The following is a 22,495-nucleotide window of genomic DNA, read 5'->3' as shown; positions in this document are numbered from 1 at the left end:
CATTCCATTCCATTCCATTCCATTCCATTCCATTCCATTCCATTCCCCAGGCTGCCCAGGGAGGTGGTGGAGTCATGTGTTGGGTTTGGGCTGAGCTGCAATGAATTCTCCATCCCTGGAGGCCTATAAAAAGTGTGTGGTCGTGGTGCTGAGGCACATGGTTTAGTGGCAGTGGCTTGGCAGCAGCGCTGGGCCTGTGAGCTCTAGGTGAGGGGTTGGACTTGATGATCCCAGAAGTCACTTCCAACCTCAACCGTTCCATGACGCTGCCCTCCTAAGCACACACCGATTCCCACAACGTCCTTACTACAACAGCCAGAGGATCTCTTTGGAGCTCTCCAGAGCTGCAGATGTAAACTCTCAGATGGGAATGGCTCTGGGAGGAGTGAGAAATGCAGGAAGCCCTTTGGAAAGCAGGGTCTTGAAGGCAGGGGCCTGCTGTGAGGCAAACACAGCAGCAGCCGGAAGGGCACGGTCAGCAAAGGTTTACCGAGGAGCTAAAAATAAAGGTGGGGCAAAAGGGAGACATTTGAGTCAATGTATGTGCTGTAGAAATTTAGGGCATGATTCATTAGCCCAAAAAGAATCTGAACACCCTCTGCAGCTATTTTCAAGGAGATCCATGCATAATTGATGTGGAACAAGAGTGGGCTGTGCTTTCCCCCCCCACACTGCTCCTGCATAAATTACACCGGCTTGTAATTCATCACACTTCTCTGTCTCCTGCATGGGAGTGGTAACCTCTCACTCAAAGATCATGGAAGACAGAGTCCTCTGCAAGAGAAAAACACAGAAAGGAAGGTGAAAGAACCAAGGGTGATGGAGCACTGGAGCAGGCTGCCCAGAGAGGCTGTGGAAAGTCTTTCTCTGCAGAGACTGAAAAAGCTTGGGTTATCAGAAGGAATTCTGTGTGTGAACCTACAGCAGTATTGAGACACAGGGACAGACCCTGCTGTCTGGAGAAATAAATGGGAAAAGGATGCATTATATGAGCTGGGAGAATCACAGAGAATCACAAAATGCTAGGGAGCTGGAAGGGACCTGGAGAGATCACGGAGCCCAACCCCCCTGCCAGAGCAGGGTCACACAGAGCAGCTCACACAGGAACGCATCCAGGCAGGGCTTGAATGTCTCCAGAGATGGAGACTCCACAGCCCCCCTGGGCAGCCTGTTCCAGTGCTCTGTCTCCCTCACAGTGAAATAATTCTTCCTCCTGTTTCCATGGAACTTCCTCTGCCTCAGCTTCCACCACTGCCCCTTGGGCTGCCATTGGGCATCCCCCAGCAGAGCCTGGCTCCAGCCTCTGGGCACTCACCCTGCACATGGCTGAGGTCACCTCTCAGGCTCCTCCTCTCCAAGCTACAGAACCCTCAGCTCCCTCAGGCTCTCCTCATAAGGAAGATGATCCACTCCCCCAGTCATTTTTGTGGCTCTGTGCTGGACTCTCTAAAGCAGTTCCCTGAGGTCCTTCTTGAACTGAGTGGCCCAGAACTGGACACAATACTCCAGATGCAGCCTCAGCAGGGCAGAGCAGAGGGGCAGGAGAACCTCTCTCGACCTACTGATCACAGCCCTTCTAATCCACCCCAGAATGGCATTAGCCTTCTTGGCCACAAGAGCACATTGCTGGCTCATGGACATCCTTCCATCCACCAGGACCCCCAGGTCCCTTTCCCCTTCACTGCTCTCCAACATAGAAAGAGTTGCTGTAGTTAAGGACTGAAACCATTGGTCAGGAGAATGACCACCAGAAACCCACAGATTTCAGCAGAGACCAGATTCAAGTGAAACCAGATGAAGACTGCACCCAGAATATTGCTTATTTAGGTGCAAGAAAAGATGTCACAACCCAGAAGCAAGCAGCAGAGAGCTGTCAGAACCCAGCACTCAAAGACACTCGCACTTCCCAACATCAAATCTCTTCTTTACAACAAAAAGAGGTTTCCCCCAAACCTGTGATGATCGTCCTCAGGAGTGTCAAGGAAACAGAGTGCAAAGAGGCTTAGAATGCAGAAGGAATGTGACTGGAGTGCAGCTACTCAGAGGTATTTTTACTCCAGTGCCTTCAAGTGTTTAACTCACAGCAGCCCAGATCTCACTGTCACACATCAGGGCTGGGCTGGCCACCAGAGGAGTGCCAGAGGCTCTCCAGGAAGCCCTCTGCCTTCCCAAAGGGAAGAAGGGAGAGAGGGTGATGGGATGGGAAAAAAACTCAACCAGCTGGGATGGAAAGAACAATGCCATGGAAGAGACAGAGAGACACAAACCAACAGGGAACCCAAGCCCCTGATGGCAATGGCATCATTGGCACTGATGGCACCATTGGCAAGTCCCAGCCTGGAATCAGCAGCAGAGAAAACCAGATTCAGGAGCTGGATTCTGGAAGTGGATTCAGGAACAGAGGGATAGGGATGGAAGGCAGAAGGGACAGAGTCCTGCTGGGGCACCAGCCAGGCAAGAAGCAGCTTGACCCTGGGCATCCCTCAGCTTGCTCCTGAAGATGCCCTCCATGGGCTGCAATCCCTTGTTGGGCACTTGAGGGTCCCCTGTCCTGGCCTCTCCTCCCCACAGCTGCCACCTCTGCCTTGCTGCCCCCAAGCTGTGGCAGTGCCCTTGGTGTGCAGAGGAGCAAGTCTCAGGCAGAGCCTTTCTGCAGGCAGCCCTTGGCAGGACCTCTCCCATCAGCTTCTCCCTGCTAGAAGCAGCCCCTGGCTGTGCCACCCTGCCCTGGACTTCAGCAGGTGCCTCACTGAGCAGAGCCTGAGCTGGGAAGTCCCAGCCCTCAGCAGAACTGCTGTGGCTCACACCTGGACAAAAGGGAATGATTTTAAGCCTCACTTTCTGCAGTGGCATTCCCAAAGGCCTTGCCACAGCCTCTTACATCAGAGCTCTCCTCAGCACCCCATCATTGTAGACTGGGTCTGGTCCAACATACTGTTGTTGGTCAGACTCTCTTAACACTTATTTTACATCATCTGTCAACTGTCCAATTATCTGCCACTGATGATCAAAATCACCTTCAGATGGAGTGACTCAGGGGGCTGAGGAAGGTAGCCTTTAACCCAAACCATTCTGTGATTCTCTGTTTGGTTTTGTTGTATTTGACTGTGGGCTGAAACCTGTCCTTCACAGGAGGTCTTAACACTGCAAGTGGCTGAAGAAGTTCCCATTTACATTTGGTTTTGCCAAGGCTCTGCTCTGGCATTGGTTAAGGCAGAATTTTTCATATGATACAGGATCAAAGAATCATGGAGTCAAAGATCATCAAGTCCAAGCATTAACCCAGCACAGCCAGGTCACCATGAAACCATGCTCCTCAGCACCACATCTCCATGGCTTTTCAGTCCCTCCAGGGATAGGGACTGTACCCTCAGCACCACATCTCCATGGCTTTTCAGTCCTTCCAGGGGTAGGGACTGTACCCTCAGCACCACATCTCCATGGCTTTTCAGTCCCTCCAGGGATAGGGACTGTACCCTCAGCACCACATCTCCATGGCTTTTCAGTCCCTCCAGGGATAGGGACTGTACCCTCAGCACCACATCTCCATGGCTTTTCAGTCCTTCCAGGGGTAGGGACTGTACCCTCAGCACCACATCTCCATGGCTTTTCAGTCCCTCCAGGGATAGGGACTGTACCCTCAGCACCACATCTCCATGGCTTTTCAGTCCTTCCAGGGATAGGGACTGTACCCTCAGCACCACATCTCCATGGCTTTTCAGTCCCTCCAGGGATAGGGACTGTACCCTCAGCACCACATCTCCACAGCTGTGAAACCCCTCCAGGGGTGAGGACTCCACCACTGCTATGGGCAGCCTGGGCCAGGCCCTCTCAACCCTTTTTAGGAAGAGATTGTTCCTCACACACAACCTAAACCTCCTCTGGCATAACTTGCAGCCATTTCCTCTCATCCTGTGACTTGCTACCCAGGAGGAGAGACCAATCCCCACCTCACTCCAACCTCCTTTCAGGGAGCTGTAGAGAAGCAGAAGGCCTCCCCTCAGCCTCCTTTCCTCCAAGCCAAACCACTGCAGGTCCCTGAGCTGCTCCTCATAAGCCCTGTGCTGCTGTGCTCTCACCTGACAGGCATCAGACTCTCCTCCAGAACCCTGAAACCACCAGAAAGGAGTTCAGAAGCTATTTTTTGCAGCTCTGTGGGTCACCCAAGAGCTAAGGATTTCAGGAGGAATCTATTTCTGTCTCTGCCACATTCTTTTCCACGCAACAGAAAGATATTTTAGCAAAGAGAGGTTCGGACTCCCATGTAATCAGCTCTGCTTCTGCCACATTCAGCAGAGACAATGGCATGGGGGCTGTGTTTGACACAAGCCCGTTGGTGTCCATAGAAACTGTGTGACAGCAGAAGCAGGCAGAGCCTGAGCACGGCTGGAGCTCCTCAGAGCTGCTGCCAGGGCTCTGGCAGGCGGCACTACGCTGAAGCACCCAACGGGGGCCCTGCGCAGCCTGGGACCCTGCACCAAAAGGCACTGCTGAGACTGTGAGAGGCTGGTGGGAGGTGGCAAGGGGGCTGCCCAGCCTGGTACAGCCCTGAACACAGACCTGATCCATGCAGCATTGCACAGGGAAGTACTGAGCACCTGAATCACAGAATCATAGAATGGTAGGGGTCGGAAGGGGCCTCTGGAGGTCATCGAGTCCAACCCCCCTGCTTCTAAAGCAGGATCACCTCAGGCAGGTCACACAGGAACACATCCAGATCCTGTACCATGAGGGAGTTCCATGGAAACAGGAGGAAGAATTATTTCACTGTGAGGGTGACAGAATACTGGAACAGGCTGCCCAGGGTGGGTTGTGGAGTCTCCCTCTCTGGAGATATTCAAGACCCACCTGGAGGAGTTCCTGTGTGACCTGGTACAGGTGATCCTGCTCTGGCAGGAGGGGTGGACTCGAGGATCTCATGAGGTCACTCCTGGCCCCTAACATTCTGTGGTGGAACACTGGAACAGGTTGCCCAGGGAGGTGGTCGAGGCCCCATCCCTGGAGAGATTCAAGGTGAGCCTTGACAGGGCTCTGGGTGACCTGATCTAGTAGAGGATGCCCCTGCTGACTGCAGAGGGGGGTCAGACTAGACGACCTTTGGAGGTCCCTTCCAACCCAACCCATTCTATGAAGCCATGATTCTATGGTTCAGATGGGTCACCAGTTCCCTGTGCAGCAGTGCATGGCTCAGGTGGATGAGTTTTTGGGGGTCACACCAGAACAACTCCTTCCTGCAGACACCCGCGGTGCGCAGCAGGAGGCAGGCAGCCCCCAGCTGGGAGCGAGGGCCAGCTCCTGCGTCGGCTGGGTACCTCTGCTGCTGGTGCTGTTCACGTCTGCCTTCTCTTCGGTGGCTCGAGGCTATTTTAAAAACGAAACCTCGTTGCCATGGAGACCATAAGCCAGGCCAGCACAGCCGCCGGGGAACAGGACAGCAGAGCTCCGCAGCGCAGCACTCCACCGGCTCCCGCTCGGGCGGATCCGCGCCGGCGACTCCGGCGAGCGGCACACGCAGGCTGCCGCTGATTCGCTCAGCTGTCACCCAGCAGAGACCTGGGGAGCTGAGGAGCTGCCGCTTGTGCTCCAGAAGCCGCTAGCAGAGAGCCTGCAGCAGCTGCGAGCGCCGGCTCGCCGAGGAGATGAGTCACGTCCCACTTCCACGGTGCCACGCTCACCCGGGCCCCAGGACACAGCCAGGGAAGCCAGGGAACCTCAAAGGTTCCTGCAAGGCTTTCAGTACCTGCAAGGGGACTACAGGAGAGCTGGGGAGGGATGTTCTACGAGTAGTGATAGGATGGGGGGCAACAGATCTGAGCTGGAAGAGGGGAGGTTTACTCTGGAGATCAGGAAGTTCTTTGCAGTGAGGGCGGGGAGACACTGGAGCAGGCTGCCCAGGGCGGCTGCGGATGCCCCCTCCCTGGGGGTGTCCAAGGCCAGGCTGGATGAAGCAAGTTTATTAGTTTCCCTAATTGCTCTGCTCCACCTCTGCTGATTCCAGGCCTCCCATGTATTTGAAGACTAACTTTTATTTTAACCCATTGGCCAATACTGCTTCTTACAGGCTGCCCAGGGCAGGCTGTGCAGTCTCCCTCTCCGGAGTCTCAAGACCTGCCTGGAGGAGCTCCTGTGTGGCCTGGTAGAGGTGATCCTGCTCTGGCAGGGGGGTTGGACTAGAGGATCTCTTGAAGTCCCTTCCAGCCCCTGACATTCTGTGATTCTTTTTAACCCATTAGCCATTTTTGTGTGCAGCTGGAGCAGTCATCAGGGGAAAGCTGTTTGCTTACCCAGTTCATTACACCCACACTTGAGGTCCATTCCAACCCCCACCACACTGGATTCTGGGCACTCTGGAGCCTGCTGCCTGCTCTCCTGTGCTGCAGTTGCACAACCAGAAGGGCAACTTCTCCTCCTTGAGGCCTTGAGCAACCTGGTCTAGTGTGAGGTGTCCCTGCCCGTGGCAGGAGGGCTGGAACTGGATGATCTTGAAGGTGCCTTCCAACCCAAAGCGTTCTATGAACCTGCCTGAGAGGGTGATAAACGTCTCCAAGCACCAGCAAAACCACAAGTAGAGGGGGGAGGGGAGTGGGTTTGTTTGGAGAGGATGCAATCACCACCAGGCTTTGCTTGCAAAACAGACAGGCACCAAGTCGTTTTCCTTCCCTAACGCAGCGCTAAGTGGGAAGGTAATTGGAGATTTAATTAGTGCATTAAGAAACACTCAATTAAGCTTGCTGGTGACACAGAGATACACAGCTATGCTGGCTTTCCAGATGAAGAAACAAAAGCCACACGAGTCTGCTGGCTTCTTCATGGCCTGATGAAGTGATGGCAGGGCTGGGGAGAGAAGCCAACTTCCCTACTCCCTGTTTTACAGGCACCAAATCCATTTACGTTTCCTCCTGCTGGGACTGCAGTCTGGGGAAGCTTGTCCCCCACTCACCCCCTCCTCCTAGCCATGCAAGGAGGAACACAAGAAAGGTAGGATTTTGGAGCACCTGAGATCAATGTAGACAGGCAGAGGTTGGTCTCTTCTCCCAGGCAAGCAGCACCAGAACAAGAGGACACAGTCTCAGGCTGCACCAGGGGAGGTTTAGGCTGGAGGTTAGGGGGAAGTTCTATACAGAGAGAGTGATTGCCCATTGGAATGTGCTGCCCAGGGAGGTGGTGGAGTCACCATCACTGGAGGTGTTCAGGAGGAGACTTGATAGGGTGCTTGGTGCCATGGGTTAGTTGGTTGGATGGTGTTGGATGATAGGTTGGACACAATGATCTTGAAGGTCTCTTCCAACCTGGTCTATTCTATTCTATTCTATTCTATTCTATTCTATTCTATTCTATTCTATTCTATTCTATCATTAGGTCACAGAATCAGAGAATGGTAGGGGCTGGGAGGGATCTCCTGTGATCACTGAGTCCAACTCCCCTGGCAAAGCAGGGTCACCTAGGGCAGGCCACACAGGAATGCATCCAGATGGGCCTTGGAAGCTCTCCAGACAAGGACACTCCACAACCTCTCTGGGCAGCCTGCCCCACAGCTCCAGCACCCTCACACCAAACAAGTTTCTCCTCATCTTCAGATGGAACCTCCTGGGTTCTAGTTTGTGCCCATTGCCCCTTGTCCTGATGAAAATCACTAAGATCCCTGCAGAATTTAGCCTAAGCACTAATTCAGGCTTACCTCAAAGTTTAAAATGATTTCATCACTCAAAAAGATGACAGAATCAGGTTTCTTATGGAGAAGACCTCTAAGATCATCCACTCCAACCACCAACCCAACACCACCATGGCCATTAAACTCTGCCCCAAAGTGCCATGGCGACAGGATTCTTGAACACCTTCAGGGGTGGTGACTCCACCACCTCCCTGGGCAGCCTCTTACAGCCCCTGACCACTCTTGCAGCAAAGAAATTGTTCCTCACCTCCAACCTAAACCTCCCCTGGCACAATTTCAGGCCATTTCCTCTCCTTAGATCACCTGATACTAGGGAGAAGGGACCAGCCCCCACCTCACTGCAACCTCCTTTCAGGGAGCTGTAGAGAGCAATGAGGTCTCCCCTCAACCTCCTCTTCTTCAAACTAAACACCCCCAGTTCCCTCAGCTGCTCTTCACCAGCCCTGTTCTCCAGACCCTTATGCACCTTCCTTGTCCCTCTCTAGACATGCTCCAGTTTGGTTGCCCTTCTCTGAACAATAGAACAATAGAATAAACCAGGTTGGAAGAGACCTTCAAGATCATCGTGTCCAACCCATCAACCAATCCAACACCACCTAAACAACGAACCCATGGCACCAAGCACCCCATCAAGTCTCCTCCTGAACACCTCCAGTGATGGTGACTCCACCACCTCCCCAGGCAGCCCATTCCAATGGGCAATCACTCTCTCTGTATAGAACTTCTTCCTCACATTCAGCCTAAACCTCCCCTGGCACAGCTTGAGACTGTGTCCTCTTCTTCTGGTACTGGCTGCCTGGGAGAAGAGACCAACCTCTGCCTGGCTACAACCTCCCTTCAGGTAGTTGTAGAGAGTGATAAGGTCACCCCTGAGTCTCCTTTTCTCCAGGCTAAGCAATCCCAGCTCTGGATCTATTCCAGCCCCTCAATGTCCTCCTTGTGGTGAGGGGCCCAAAGCTGCACCCAGGATCAGAGGTGTGGCCTCACCAGTGCCCGGTGCAGGGACACAATCCCTGCTCCTGCTGGCTGCAAGGCTGATTTAAGCAGAAGGGCATCTTCAAAGGCTGTCAGGCTGCTGTGCAGCCAAGGCTGCTGTTCTTAGGAGGAAAGGCTGACTCTTTTATTCACCTGTCAAATGCTTTAAGAGTTCCCAAACACTGCACGCAGAGAAGTCAGGCTCCAGCCCCGTGTCAGAGGGATAATCATGTTCTGTGGCAGTAAGTTATATTTTAGAGATTAATGACTCATCAGAGAATTGAGCTCATCCTGGTAAATCACTGCCACCCCAGGCTGCTCCTCTGCAGAGAGCTATTTTATCAATCTCCTCAGCCTCTGCTTTTGAGAAAACACCTGCCTCACACAACCATAGAATTGTGGGCTTTGGAAAAGACCTCCAAGATCACCCAGTCCAACCATCAACCCAACACCACCATGGCCAGTAAACCATGGCCCAAAGTGCCATGGCCACAGGCTTCTGGAACCTCTCCAGGGATGGAGACTCCACCACCTCCCTGGGGAACTGTTCTTCATAGAAAGAGAGATTGGACACTGGAATGTGCTGCCCAGGGAGGTGGTGAAGTCACCATCCCTGGAGGTGTATAGAGACTGGATGAGGCACTTGGTGCCATGGTTTAGTTGATGAGATGGTGTTGGGTGATAGGTTGGACTCAATGATCTCAAAGGTCTTGTCCAACCTGGTTTGTTTCTTCTCTTCTCTTCTCTTCTCTTCTCTTCTCTTCTCTTCTCTTCTCTTCTCTTCTCTTCTCTTCTCTTCTCTTCTCTTCTCTTCTCTTCTCTTCTCTTCTCTTCTCTTCTCTTCTCTTCTCTTCTCTTCTCTTCTCTTCTCTTCTCTTCTCTTCTCTTCTCTTCTCCCTCCCCTCCCCTCTTCTCTCTATTCTATTCTATTCTATTCTATTCTATTCTATTCTATTCTATTCTATTCTATTCTATTCTATTCTATTCTATCCTATCCTATCCTATCCTATCCTATCCTACCCTATCCTACCCTATCCTACTCTATTCTATTCTATCCTATTCCTATTCCTATTCTATTCTATTTCTATTCTATTCTATCCCTATTCTATTTCAAAACCCTAATTGCATGCTGAGGTTGGTATGGACCACACTGCTCAGCACCAACACCTGCATGACCACAGCCTCAAGGCCATCAGCTGAGGGCTGATTTCATTCAGAGGAAAATCATTTAAAGTCCAAAGCAATCAGAACTGAAGGAAGAAATCAAACACACAGTTTGGTTACAAAGTTTGTTAAGCAATGGTCACTGAAGCTGCCTACCTCAGAAGCTGTGGATGCCCCCTCCTAGAAGTGTTCAAGGCCAGGCTGGATGAGGTTTTGAGCAACCTAGGCAAGTGGAAGGTGTCCCTGCCCGTGGCAGGGGGTGGAACTAGGTGATCTTTAAGGTCTCTTCCAACTCAAACCATTTCATCACTGATGATCAAGACCAAATGTTGATTCCCCCTACGTCAGATCAGCAAAAACTAGCAACTATGAAACTCAGTCCTGGACTTCAGGCCATGTTTTGCTCTTGGGAACATCAGTGTAGGTCATTAAGCTAACATCTGCCAGAGTCAATGAGTGACCTTGTCCACTTTGCATCCACAAAGGCACATTGGAGCTGGCAGCTGGACAGCTCTGTGGCCCATGTGCCACGGCAAAGGTTTTCAGACTTCATAAATGACAAACAAGTCTCAGACACCTTTAAAGCTCCCCAGATCTGACCTACAGCTATTTCTGCTTGACTAAAGGAGATTTCTGACTGCAGATGCCAACACCCAGCTAGAGTCACAGACTCACAGAATGGTAGGGGTTAGAAGGGACCTTTGGAGATCATCCAGTCCAACCCCCCTGCTAAAGCAGGATCACCCAGGATAGGTCACACAGGAAAGGGGCTTGAAAGTCTCCAGAGGAGACTCCACAACCTCTGTGGGCAGCCTTCTCCAGGGCTCCAGCACCCTCACAGCAAAGAACAGAGCACAAGCCCTGTGAGGAGAGGCTGAGGGAGCTGGGGTTGCTCAGCCTGGACAAGAGGAGGCTCAGGGGACACCTCATTGCTGTCTACAACTCCCCGAAGGGAGGTTGTAGCCAGGTGGGGGTTGGTCTCTTCTCCCAGGCAACCAGCACCAGAACAAGAGGACACAGTCTCAAGCTGTGCCAGGGGAGGTTCAGGCTGGATGTTAGGAAGAAGTTCTTCCCAGCAAGAGAGATTGGCCATTGGGATGTGCTGCCCAGGGAGGTGGTGGAGTCCCCATCTCTGGAGGTGTTTAGGAAGAGCCTGGCTGAGGCACTTGGTGCCATGGTTGAGTTGATTAGATGGTGTTGGGTGATAGGTTGGACTTGATGATCTCAAAGGTCTTTTCCAACCTGGTTAATTCTATTCTATTCTAGTCTAGTCTAGTCTAGTCTAGTCTAGTCTAGTCTATTCATTTTTTCCCTCCTGTAGAGGTGGAACTTCCTGGGTTCCAGTTTGTATCCATTGCCCAGGACACCACTGAAAAGAGACTAGGACCAGGCTGGTCTAGTCCACTGCTTGGTCCTGCAGGAAGGACACCACAATGCCATCTCCACACATACAGAAATACCTGCACACAAGACAGCAAAACTCTTCTGGTTTTCTTCATATCACAAAGGGGAAATCCCAACAAGCATTGCCAGAGATGCCACAGCAGGTGTGACCATGCCTGAGAAGGCAATTGACTTCTAACTTCATCTCTAAATGGATGCAGCAAAAAAACCCCCTTGCAGATCTAAACTGGAACTTCATTTCTTTCTATCTAGAGATGATTTTATAGAGGGTTACACATGCTTGGACCAAACAGGTACACATGGTGGCTTTCACTGAAGTCTCTGGCATGAGCTGCAAAGGATTTAGAGTCACAGAATCTGTTGAGGTTGGAAGAGACCTTTGAGATCATCAGGTCCCACAGCTCAGCTAGAGCTCACAATCCCACCAGTACTCCTAAGCCCCTGCCACTGAACCACAGCCCTCAGCACCACATCCTCATGTCTTTTAAATCTCTCCAGGGATGGGGACTCCACCACCTCCCTGGCAGCCTGGTCCAGTGCCTGAGAATCCTTCCTGAGAAGACATTTTTCCTAATGTCCAACCTGAACTTCCCCTGCTGCAACTCGAGGCTGTTTTCTCCTGTCACAGAATCAGCCAGGTTGGAAAAGACCTCCAAGATCATCAAGTCCAACCAATCACTCAACCCTATCTAATCAACTGGATCATGACACTGAGTGCCTCATCCAGTCTCTTCCTAAACGCTGCAGGGATGTCGACCCCACCACCTCCCTGGGCAGCACATTCCAGTGGGCAAATATCCATCCCAATGTCCTATCACCTGTTGCATGTGAGAAAAGACCAACCCCCACGTGGCTCCAGCCTCCTTTCAGGGAGTTGTAGAGAGAAAGAGGTCTCCCCTCACCCTCCTCTTCTTCAGACAACCCCAGTTCCCTCAGCTGTTCCTTGGAAGACTTGTGTCCAAAGCCCTTCACCAGCTTAGTTGCCTTTCTCTGGACATGCTCCATCACCTCAAGGTCCTTCTACTGATTGCTTTGAGTGCTGCAAGAAGATTTCATTACAAGGCCCTGTGATACTGAAGAGCAAAGAACTCTGTCATTCACTTCCGGTCATGGTACCCAGCAGGACAATCCAGAACGTGAGCAGACAAAGGACCAAACATCATCCACTACCCAGCTGAATTCTGGTGGCATCTGCAGAAGTGGAGCTACTTGACTCTTCTTCAACACAGACCACCTCATGACACTGAACTGCAGAAAAGCTTCTTTAAAGGAGGAAGGGACTGCTGAAGGGAGACCTAGAAGGAGACATTCAGTCACAGCTGTCCTAAGGGCTGCGGTTCGGTCAACAGCAAGTGAAGAGCATCAACATTCCAGAGTGGGCACTGCCATGAGGAGACACTCAATGAGTGAGGAGGAGGAGGAGGAGGAAGGGAGGCTGAATTTCCACCTCCAGCACCACAGTAGCCCTGTTCAGCCCAGCTCCAAGCATAGAAGTCCCTCTCTCAGGTGCTGACTGCTCCCTGGGGATGCCCACATCCTGGCTGATGGAGCCATTCACCATGTGCTGTCCTCCCTCCCAGAAAGGTGTCAGATGATGGAAAGAAGGGGGTTGATGGCTTCTGGCACACCCACCCAGAGCTGCAGCCCCAGCCCTGATAACTCATCTGACACTTTCTTCAGTAAAGAGCAGAGACAGGGGTGTTTTCCTTTACAGCATCCCCAAATCCCAGCATGGTGAGGGTTGGAAGGGACCTCTGGAGATCAGCCAGTCCAACCTCCCTGCCAAAGCAGGGACACTCACATCAGCTGGTCCAGGATCACAATGGCCAGGTGGCTTTGGAGGCTCTCCAGAGAAGGAGACTCCACAACCTCTCTGGGCAGCCTGCTCCAGGCCTCCAGCACCCTCACACTTATTCCTCATTTTCAGGTGGAACCTCCTGGCTTCCAGTTTGTGCCCCTTGCCCCTTGACCTGTCCCTGGGCACCACTGACAAGAGTCTGGCCCCAGCCTCTTGCCCCCCACAGCTCCTTCAGCTCTTGATGAGCACTGATCAGATCCCCTCTGGGGCTGCTCTTCTGCAGGCTCCACAGCCCCAGGGCTCTCAGCCTTTCCTCCTCACAGAGATGCTGAAGGCCTCTCAGCATCTTTGGAGCCTCTGCTGGACTCTCTCCAGCAGCTCCCAGTCTCTCTTGCACTGGGGAGCCCAGAACTAGTCATTGGACTCTGATGTGTCCTCACTACAGCAGAGCAGTGGGAGAGAAGAAGGTCCCTCAGCCCTCTGCCCACACTCTCCTGAATGCACCCCAGGACACCAGCCCAGGGACATGCCCAGAAGAGACCCCACTCAGCCTCAAGAGACCCTTCCTTCTCCATGCCATACCTATGGAGTCAGAGCTTCTCCAAACACAGAGGCAGAAAGGTTGTTCCTGACACCAAAACTCACACTTCTGCCACTCTCACAGCAAACAAGTTTCTCCTGATATTCAGATGGAACCTCCCAGGTTCCAGATTGTGCCCCTTGCCCCATTGTGCTGCCACTGGGCACCAGTGACAAGAAGGGATGCTCTAGCACAACCTGTGGCTGACTGCTGCTGTTCTCCTCAGGTCACTTCACTTTCCTCAGCGGCAGAAACGCCATCCAAACTCACAGGCAATGAAACTGCTGCCAGCAGAAGCCAAAAGCTCAGCTGGATGTACTCAGCAGTCACATCATGCCAGAACAAGTGTGGGAAAGACAAAAATCTTCCAGGAGAAAAGCAAACCCAACCATGAGTGCTCATGACAGCAGCTTGCAGAATCCCAAGCATATGTCTTCAGCTGCCCTACTTCTTGTCTTACAATTGACTTCTGTCCCTTCAGGGAGTGCTTCACTATAATTGAGCAGCAGCTGCCACGTCAGAGGAACGGCTTTGGACACCCCTTCCTTGCTCAAGTAACAGCTTCAGTGCCAGCTCCACTCCCAAACTTGGTTGTACTGCTGGAGACAGAGGTGCCCATCCAACAGCTTGGAAACTCCCCCACCCCAAGTCACTCTGGGACACCAGTGATCTTACTCACTGGGTAGGGCTTTTTTTGATACCAGCCCACTGATTTCCAGCACATATCTCCCTGCTCCCACTCATCCATCACTCCATCCATGGCTTCCAGCAGAGTCTCCCTCCCTGAAGACATTTAAAACCCACCTAGATGTGTTCCTGTGTGACCTGCTTAAGGTGATCTTGCTTTGGCAGGAGGTGTGGACTCCCTAGAGGTCCTTCCCAGCCCTTACCACCCTGTGATTCCTGCCAGCTCCCCAAGCTCTTCAGCCTGGCAAAGAGCAGCCTGAGAGGAGACCTTCTCAATGCTGATCAAAGCTGGAGGGGCCACACCAGGTCCAGTGCTGGGGTCCCCAGTTCAAGAGAGACAGGGAAATATGGGAGAGAGTCCAGTGGAAGCTACAAAAGTGCTGAGGGGTGCTGGAGAATCAATCTGAGGAGGGCAGGCTGAGAGCCCTGGGGCTGTTGAGCCTGAAGAAGAGTAGCCCCAGAGGGGATCTGAGCAATGCTCAGCAGGAGCCAAAGGACCTGTGGGGGGCAAGAGGTTGGGGTCAGACTTGTCAGTGGTGCCCAGGGACAGGACAAGGGGCAATGGGCACAAACTGGAAGCCAGGAGGTTCCACCTGAAAATGAGGAGAACAAGTTGTTTGGTGTGAGGGTGCTGGAGGCCTGGAGCAGGCTGCCCAGAGAGGTTGTGGAGTCTCCTTCTCTGGAGAGCCTCCAAAGCCACCTGGCCACTGTGCTGCTGGGCAAGCTGCTGTGGGTGCCCCTGCTTTAGCAGGGAGGTTGGACTGGATGATCTCCAGAGGTCCCTTCTAAGCCCCACCATGCTGTGAGTCTGTGATAATGTAAAACCAAGAAAAGACTTCAAATCTGGGTGACCTGCTCCTCTCTTGACAGAAAACAAAACCATTAACAACATTTCCATTGGTATTCTGGGCTTGGGCAAGCAGCTGGTGACCATTTCTTAACACACATGAGACCTCCAAGAAGTTTAAGCTCCCTTGGAACATCTACTGCAAATCTCTCTGAGAGAACTTCTGTGGGTTTCCAGTTATAACTACAACCACCACAACCTTACTTGAAGTTAAGCTCTGCCATTAGGACCTTTTCCCCCACTAATGCTTCTAAAGCCTGATTGCCATCAGGGAAACTTGACTATGGGAGGAGAGGACAGCCCCCACAGGGCAGCCTGGACTGCTCTGTGTCTGCAAAGCTGAAATCTCCAAGGAAAACTAACCACAAAGGCTGAGAAAAAGCCTCATTAGAGTTTTAAAGGAGCAGCTGAAACACCACTGTGGGAAGGAAACCTTGAGCTGAAGCACTGCATGCTGAGGAGCATCACGCGAAGTCCACAGGAAGGAGCAGTGAGACCCTCGCCTCAGCACATCACCAACTCAGCCCCACTGAGGGCTGGAGGAAAGCAATCCCAGAGCTGGTTCTGCTGCTCACAGAGTTCAAATGAGACTCACAGAATCACAGAATCACAGAGTGGTTTGGGTAGGAAGGGACCTTAAAGATCATTCACTTTCAACCCCCTGCAATGGGCAGGGATACCTCCCACTAACCCAGGTTGCTCAAGGCCTCATCCATCCTAGCCTTGAACATTTCCAGTGAGGGAGCATCCACAACCTCCCTGGGCAACCTGTTCCAGTGTCTCACCAGTCTCCTGAGAGCCACCACAGTTGCCTGTTTAAAAGGTCTCTGAGTGGTGACCTCAGAAAGCCAGAGCAGTGTGTCTGCTGCCCTCTGACCTGCTGGGATAAGCAAGTTCTGATGTGGATCAATGTGAATCATTTCTGTCTATTACTGAAATGATATTGATTACAGAATCACAGAGTATCTTTGGTTGGAAGAGACCTTCAAGATCATCCAGTCTTTGACCCAGGACTGCAAGGTCACCATAGCATGGGCCTGAATTTATATTGATGTAGACAGCACAGCACTGTTCTCTGCCAGGGGAGTGCCGACAAATGCTGCTGCAAAGGGAGCCCTGGTGCTGGTTGTGGATACACTGCTGGCCCTCAGGACTGGGATGTGTCCCTGTCCAGGGCAGGGGGGTCAGAACTGGCTGATCTTTAAGGTCCCTTCCAACCCAAACCATTCTATAGTTCTATGATGTAGCACACATCAAGGTGTTCTGCAGGGGCTGAGGCATGGGATGCCACCTGTGTAACCCAGCCACGATGCTCAGTGTATCTGTTGGAGGAGTGTTGTAGTTTGAGCTGGGTGCCCCCCTGGTGGGTTCACTTCCTGTGTCCAGAAGTCCAGCCCAGAGGGATGGACACAGGAAATTGTGTATTTCCTACCATAATTCTTTGCACCACTATAAGATCCAGTGCGGGGTCTGGCACTTCCTCTTTCCTTCCCTCTCCGAGACTTGGTAACTGGGGGAGAGATCTCCCGGCCATGGGCCTGATTGGGCCCAAGGCCACAGGGGGATGGGCAGTCTCAGGCCTGGCCAGCTGAGACTAGCCCAGCAGAGGGAGGGGGAAGAAGGAGCCCTGGGGGTTTTGCATGCACCCTCAGGTGGGGATGGGATCTTTCTTTGTCACTGCGCTTTGGGTGTTCTGTAACATTCACTGCTTTCTATTTAAACTTTCATCACTTTTGCAATCCGTTTGCCTGAGTCGTTATTTCTGCCTGTGGTGGGGAGGGGACCTGCCGCAACCCATTACAAGGAGCCAGAGCCTGCAGCCCTCCTGCACACCATCAGCAGCTGGTGTGCTGGTGTGAGAGTTCCTATGTGCAAAGTCTCCAACCTTGCTCCCTCAGACCCTGAGTGTTTCAACCTTGCTCCCTCAGACCCTGAGTGTTTCAGCCTTGCCCACTCAGACCCTGAGCGCTTTAACCTTGCTCCCTCAGACCCTGAGTGTTTCACCTTGCCCACTCAGACCCTGAGCGCTTTAACCTTGCTCCCTCAGACCCTGAGTGTTTCACCTTGCCCACTCAGACCCTGAGCGCTTTAACCTTGCTCCCTCAGACCCTGAGCGTTTCACCTTGCCCACTCAGACCCTGAGCGCTTTAACCTTGCTCCCTCAGACCCTGAGTGCTTCAACCTTGCCCCCTCAGACCCTGAGCGCTTCAGCCTTGCCCACTCAGACCCTGAGCGCTTTAACCTTGCTCCCTCAGACCCTGAGTGCTTCAACCTTGCTCCCTCAGACCCTGAGCGCTTCAGCCTTGCTCCCTCAGACCCTGAGTGCTTCAACCTTGCCCCCTCAGACCCTGAGCGCTTCAGCCTTGCTCCCTCAGACCCTGAGCGCTTCAACCTTGCTCCCTCAGACCCTGAGTGCTTCAACCTTGCTCCCTCAGACCCTGAGTGTTTCAACCTTGCCCCCTCAGACCCTGAGCGCTTCAGCCTTGCCCCCTCAGACCGAGTGCTTCAACCTTGCCCCCTCAGACTGAGTGCTTCAACCTTGCTCCCTCAGACCCTGAGCGCTTCAGCCTTGCCCACTCAGACCCTGAGTGCTTCAACCTTGCTCCCTCCAATCCTGAGTGCTTCAACCTTGCTTCCTCAGACCCTGAGCGCTTCAGCCTTGCCCCCTCAGACCCTGAGTGCTTCAACCTTGCTCCCTCAGACCCTGAGCGCTTCAGCCTTGCCCACTCAGACCCTGAGCGCTTCAGCCTTGCCCCCTCAGACCCTGAGTGCTTCAACCTTGCCCCCTCAGACCCTGAGCGCTTCAACCTTGCCCCCTCAGACCCTGAGTGCTTCAACCTTGCTCCCTCAGACCCTGAGTGCTTCAACCTTGCCCCCTCAGACCGAGTGCTTCAACCTTGCTCCCTCAGACCCTGAGCGCTTCAGCCTTGCCCACTCAGACCCTGAGTGCTTCAACCTTGCTCCCTCCAATCCTGAGTGCTTCAACCTTGCTTCCTCAGACCCTGAGCGCTTCAGCCTTGCCCCCTCAGACCGAGTGCTTCAACCTTGCTCCCTCAGACCCTGAGCGCTTCAGCCTTGCCCACTCAGACCCTGAGTGCTTCAACCTTGCTCCCTCCAATCCTGAGTGCTTCAACCTTGCTCCCTCAGACCCTGAGTGCTTCAACCTTGCCCCCTCAGACCCTGAGTGCTTCAACCTTGCTCCCTCAGACCCTGAGCGCTTCAGCCTTGCCCCCTCAGACCGAGTGCTTCAACCTTGCTCCCTCAGACCCTGAGCGCTTCAGCCTTGCCCACTCAGACCCTGAGTGCTTCAACCTTGCTCCCTCAGACCCTGAGCGCTTCAGCCTTGCCCACTCAGACCCTGAGCGCTTCAACCTTGCCCCCTCAGACCCTGAGTGCTTCAACCTTGCTCCCTCAGACCCTGAGTGCTTCAACCTTGCCCCCTCAGACCGAGTGCTTCAACCTTGCCCCCTCAGACCCTGAGCGCTTCAGCCTTGCCCCCTCAGACCGAGCGCTTCAACCTTGCCCCCTCAGACCCTGAGTGCTTCAACCTTGCTCCCTCCAATCCTGAGTGCTTCAACCTTGCTCCCTCAGACCCTGAGTGCTTCAACCTTGCCCCCTCAGACCGAGTGCTTCAACCTTGCTCCCTCAGACCGAGTGCTTCAACCTTGCCCCCTCAGACCCTGAGCGCTTCAGCCTTGCTCCCTCAGACCCTGAGTGCTTCAACCTTGCTCCCTCAGACCCTGAGCGCTTCAGCCTTGCCCCCTCAGACCCTGAGCACTTCAGCCTTGCCCACTCAGACCCTGAGCGCTTCAGCCTTGCTCCCTCAGACCCTGAGTGCTCAGGATGATGTTGATTTTGCTGTCCCTTTGCCTAAATCACAAGCCCTCAGTTTCTGTATGAGCATGAGTTACAGAATCCCAGAATCATCAAACTGCTGAGATTGGAAGAGAGCTTTGAGATCATCAAGTCCAGCCGCTCGCCTCGAGCTCACGATGCTGCTGCTAAGCCACTGCCGCTAAACCACGTCCCTCAACACCACATCCATGCATCCTTTATAGACATCAAGGCATGGTGACCCCACCACCTCCCTAGGCAGCTTGGTCCAGTGCCTGAGAACCCTTTCTGGGAAGACATTTTTCCCAATATCCAACCTGAACCTCCCTTGGCACAACCTGAAGCCGTTGAAACCACACTTCTGACAAGCAGAAAGATTCTCCAGGACACATCCACGAAGGGCCCCCAGCAGCCTGCAGCATCTCCTCAGCCACCACGACAAGCTAGAACTCTCTTGTTATTTCCTTATCCTTGCTTCACCTCTGATTTACATGGCTGAGCTCACACTGAACATCAAATTCCTGCTGAGACTCTCACATCTCATCCTGCCAGGCAGTGGAAACAGGAACTGCCAGCCCGACACCGCCGTGGTTCTGCTCGGCTGCTGGCAAGGAGACACCACACAGCAAAATCCACCTTCCCCTGGCTATTTCAGTCGACCTCACAACTTCCATGGCCTGAGCAAAAGATGCTGCCACGCATGGCAAGTGTCCCCAATTTTGTCAAGGGCCTGGTTCTGCTTTCCTTGAGCCGCTTTTCAGCTGCTCCTCAGGAATCTGGGAGCGCTTGGGATACAGGTTTGTGCTCCAAGAGATGTCCTACCTCCAGGTTGACAGTATTTACTCTGAGGAGTGTCTTGAAGGTGAGAAAGTGACTCTTGGGGCAGACACAGGACCTTGGTCTGCGTTTTAGTTTAGCGGAAGACAGCTGGCAGGGGAGGGTGTAGGGATGGGAAAGGTGTAGGGATAGGAAGGACATAGGGATGGGAAAGGTGTGGGGATGGGAAAGGGGTAGGCATAGGAAGGGTGTAGGGATGGGAAAGGGGCAGGGATAGGAGGGGTATAGGCATGGGGAGGTTGTGGGGATGGAAAGGGTCCAGGAATGGGAAGGGTGTAGGGATGGGAAAGGTGTAGGGCTGGGAAGGGTGCAGGGCTGGGAAGGGTGCAGGGCTGGGAAGGGAGGAGGGAAGGGTGACTTTTAGCAGGAGGTTTCATCTAGATCACGAACGGCACTCCTGCAGTGCCAGGGGAAGCAGAGCTGCTGTATAATTAGCACCGAGCAGCCCCGAGCCCCAAGCTGAGCTGCTCCTGACACCTTGACAATCAGATTTTCCACTCAGAAGATCACCAAAGCCTCAGCTTCCCTTCTCCGAGCGAAGTCTGCCCGCAGCGCCACGGGGAAGAACTAGAAAACCAGCCCAGGGTGCAGATCGCAGCTCAGGCACCGAAGGAGAACACAATCCATGGACTGATCAGAATAAATCATGACTCCAGGAGGATTCTTCAGGCTCCTCTCCTGATGCTGGAGCTCTCTGGGGCTGAGAGTTTGAAGCCCAGCTCTGACCTGTGCCCAAAACTCCCCTGGACTGGCGCAGAGGGGACAGGCACTGACCGCAACTTCTGTGTTCTCAGAGCCGGACCTTGAGCATCTCCCAACGGGAGCAGGGGCACCGAAATCGGCCCAGAACGCGGGGTTTAGCCAAAATCAATCAATCAATCAATCCCTTAGGTGAGGGGGAAGGAGGCCGGGCCCGCCGCCCCCCGCCCAGCCCCGCCGCCCCTCACCTGCCGCAGGATGAAGCTGGTGGAGGTGGTGCTGCCGTCCGAGCGCTTCAGCCGGCTTCTCCTGGTCGCCGTGCCCCTCGTCACCTGCCCCGGGGGAGGCCAAAGACATCAAGGTCGTGTCGGCGCCACCGGAGCCGCCGCGCCCGCCCTGCCCGCCCTCTCTCCCCCGCCGCCGCGCCCCGGGGCTGCACCCACCGCGGCCATGGCGGCCCAAGGATCGCGGCTCCCCTCTGCCCCCGGCCCCGCTCGCTGCCTGCGCCGACAGACAGCCGAGCGCCTGGGGAAGGGCGAGGGCGGGCGGCGGGAGGGAGCCGAGAGAGTCGGGGAGGTGCCGGGCGGCCCCGGGGCGGGGCTGGGCCGGGCCGGGACACGCGTGGGCCCCTCCCCGGGGGAGCTCCGGCGGCGGAGGAGCGCCCGGAGCGGGGCGGCACGGCACGGCCGCTGCCCTCCGTGCGGGGCGGGCACTGCCTGTGGGCAGCGCGGACAGCCAGAGGCTCGCACCCCTCTGTGCTGCTGAGGCCGCACCAGGAGCACTGGGGACAGTGCTGGGCTCCCAGCTCAGGAGAGACAGGGAACTGCTGGAGAGGGTCCAGCAGAGGCTCCAAAGCTGCTGAGGGGCCTGGAGCATCGCTGTGAGGAGCAAAGGCTGAGAGCCCTGGGGCTGTGGAGCCTGCAGAGGAGCAGCCCCAGAGGGGATCTAATCAGTGCTCAGCAAGAGCTAAAGGAGCTGTGCGGGGCAAGAGGCTGGGGCCAGACCCTTGTCAGTGGTGCCCAGGGGCAGGACAAGGGGCACTGGGCACAAACTGGGAGCCAGGAGGTTCCATCCTGAAGACAAGGAGAAAGTTGTTTGGTGTGAGGGTGATGGAGGCCTGGAGCAGGCTGCCCAGAGAGGTTGTGGAGTCTCCTTCCCTGGAGAGCTTCTAAACCCAGCTGGCCACTGTGCTGCTGGGCAAGCTGCTGTGGGTGCCCCTGGCATAGCAGGGGGGTTGGACTGGATGATCTCCAGAGGTCCCTTCCAGCCCTACTTATGCTGGGATTCTGGGCTCAGTTTTCTGCACTAGTGACCCTTTTTCCCATCCTGGCTTTCTTGGACTTGACAGTGCTGGGTTAATGGTTGGACTCAATGACCTTAAGGGACTTTTAACCTCCCAAGGAGGTTGTGGATGTCTCCTCATTGGAGGTGTTCAAGGCCAGGTTGGATGAGGCCTTGAGCAACCTGGGCTAGTGGGAGGTGCCCTGCCCATAGCAGGGGGATTGATAATTAGATATCCCTAAGGTCCTTTCCAACCCAAACCATTCTCTGACTTTTCCAACCTAAACAATTCCATGATTCTCTGTATCCCATAGAGGACCATAGCAGGGTGAACCTGCAGCATACTATGAGCCTCTGAGCCCAGTTTCACCTCCTCACACTGAGGCCATGACCCCATCAGCCCCAGTGGCACTCAACGCCACCCGAGTACTGATCAGCATTAATTTGCATCAACTACCAGTGATGGAGAGCGCTGAAACTTCCAGGGGAGGGAGCAGGGAAGACAAATCAGGAGACCCAAGCGATTTCTTTGAAGTTCAAGAAGAAATCTGGGGAAGAATTGGAAGCAGGACCTGGATTTCCTGCTTCCCACTCCTGTGCTTTAACTACAAGCACATTACACCTCCCACTGCAATGAATAAGAGGAGAAACGTGTGCCTCTTGGAGCTGATCTCACTTCTACACCAGAAAGCTCTCAGCATACACCTCTGGTGGAGG

At 53.9% G+C, this 22,495-nt stretch overlaps 1 protein-coding gene across 1 annotated transcript in view; it reads right to left on the bottom strand.

The window, feature by feature from the left end:
• The window catches only part of CACNB4 (calcium voltage-gated channel auxiliary subunit beta 4), a 130,681-nt gene extending 109,713 nt beyond the window's left edge, over window positions 1-20,968 (bottom strand). Inside the window, exons 1-2 of the mRNA XM_054177601.1 lie at window positions 20,941-20,968; window positions 20,746-20,829 (exon numbers count right to left, since the gene is read on the bottom strand). Of these exons, the coding sequence (XP_054033576.1) occupies window positions 20,746-20,829; window positions 20,941-20,949 (93 nt within the window). The 5' untranslated portion in view covers window positions 20,950-20,968. The remainder of the gene's footprint in view (window positions 1-20,745; window positions 20,830-20,940) is intronic.
• Window positions 20,969-22,495: the final 1,527 nt, after the last annotated feature.

This window comes from Dryobates pubescens, chromosome 2 (genome assembly GCF_014839835.1).
Source record: "Dryobates pubescens isolate bDryPub1 chromosome 2, bDryPub1.pri, whole genome shotgun sequence".
Lineage (NCBI taxonomy): Eukaryota > Metazoa > Chordata > Aves > Piciformes > Picidae > Dryobates > Dryobates pubescens.
Note: the sequence above shows the minus strand (reverse complement) of the source record. Positions and strands in the feature narration are given on the sequence as shown.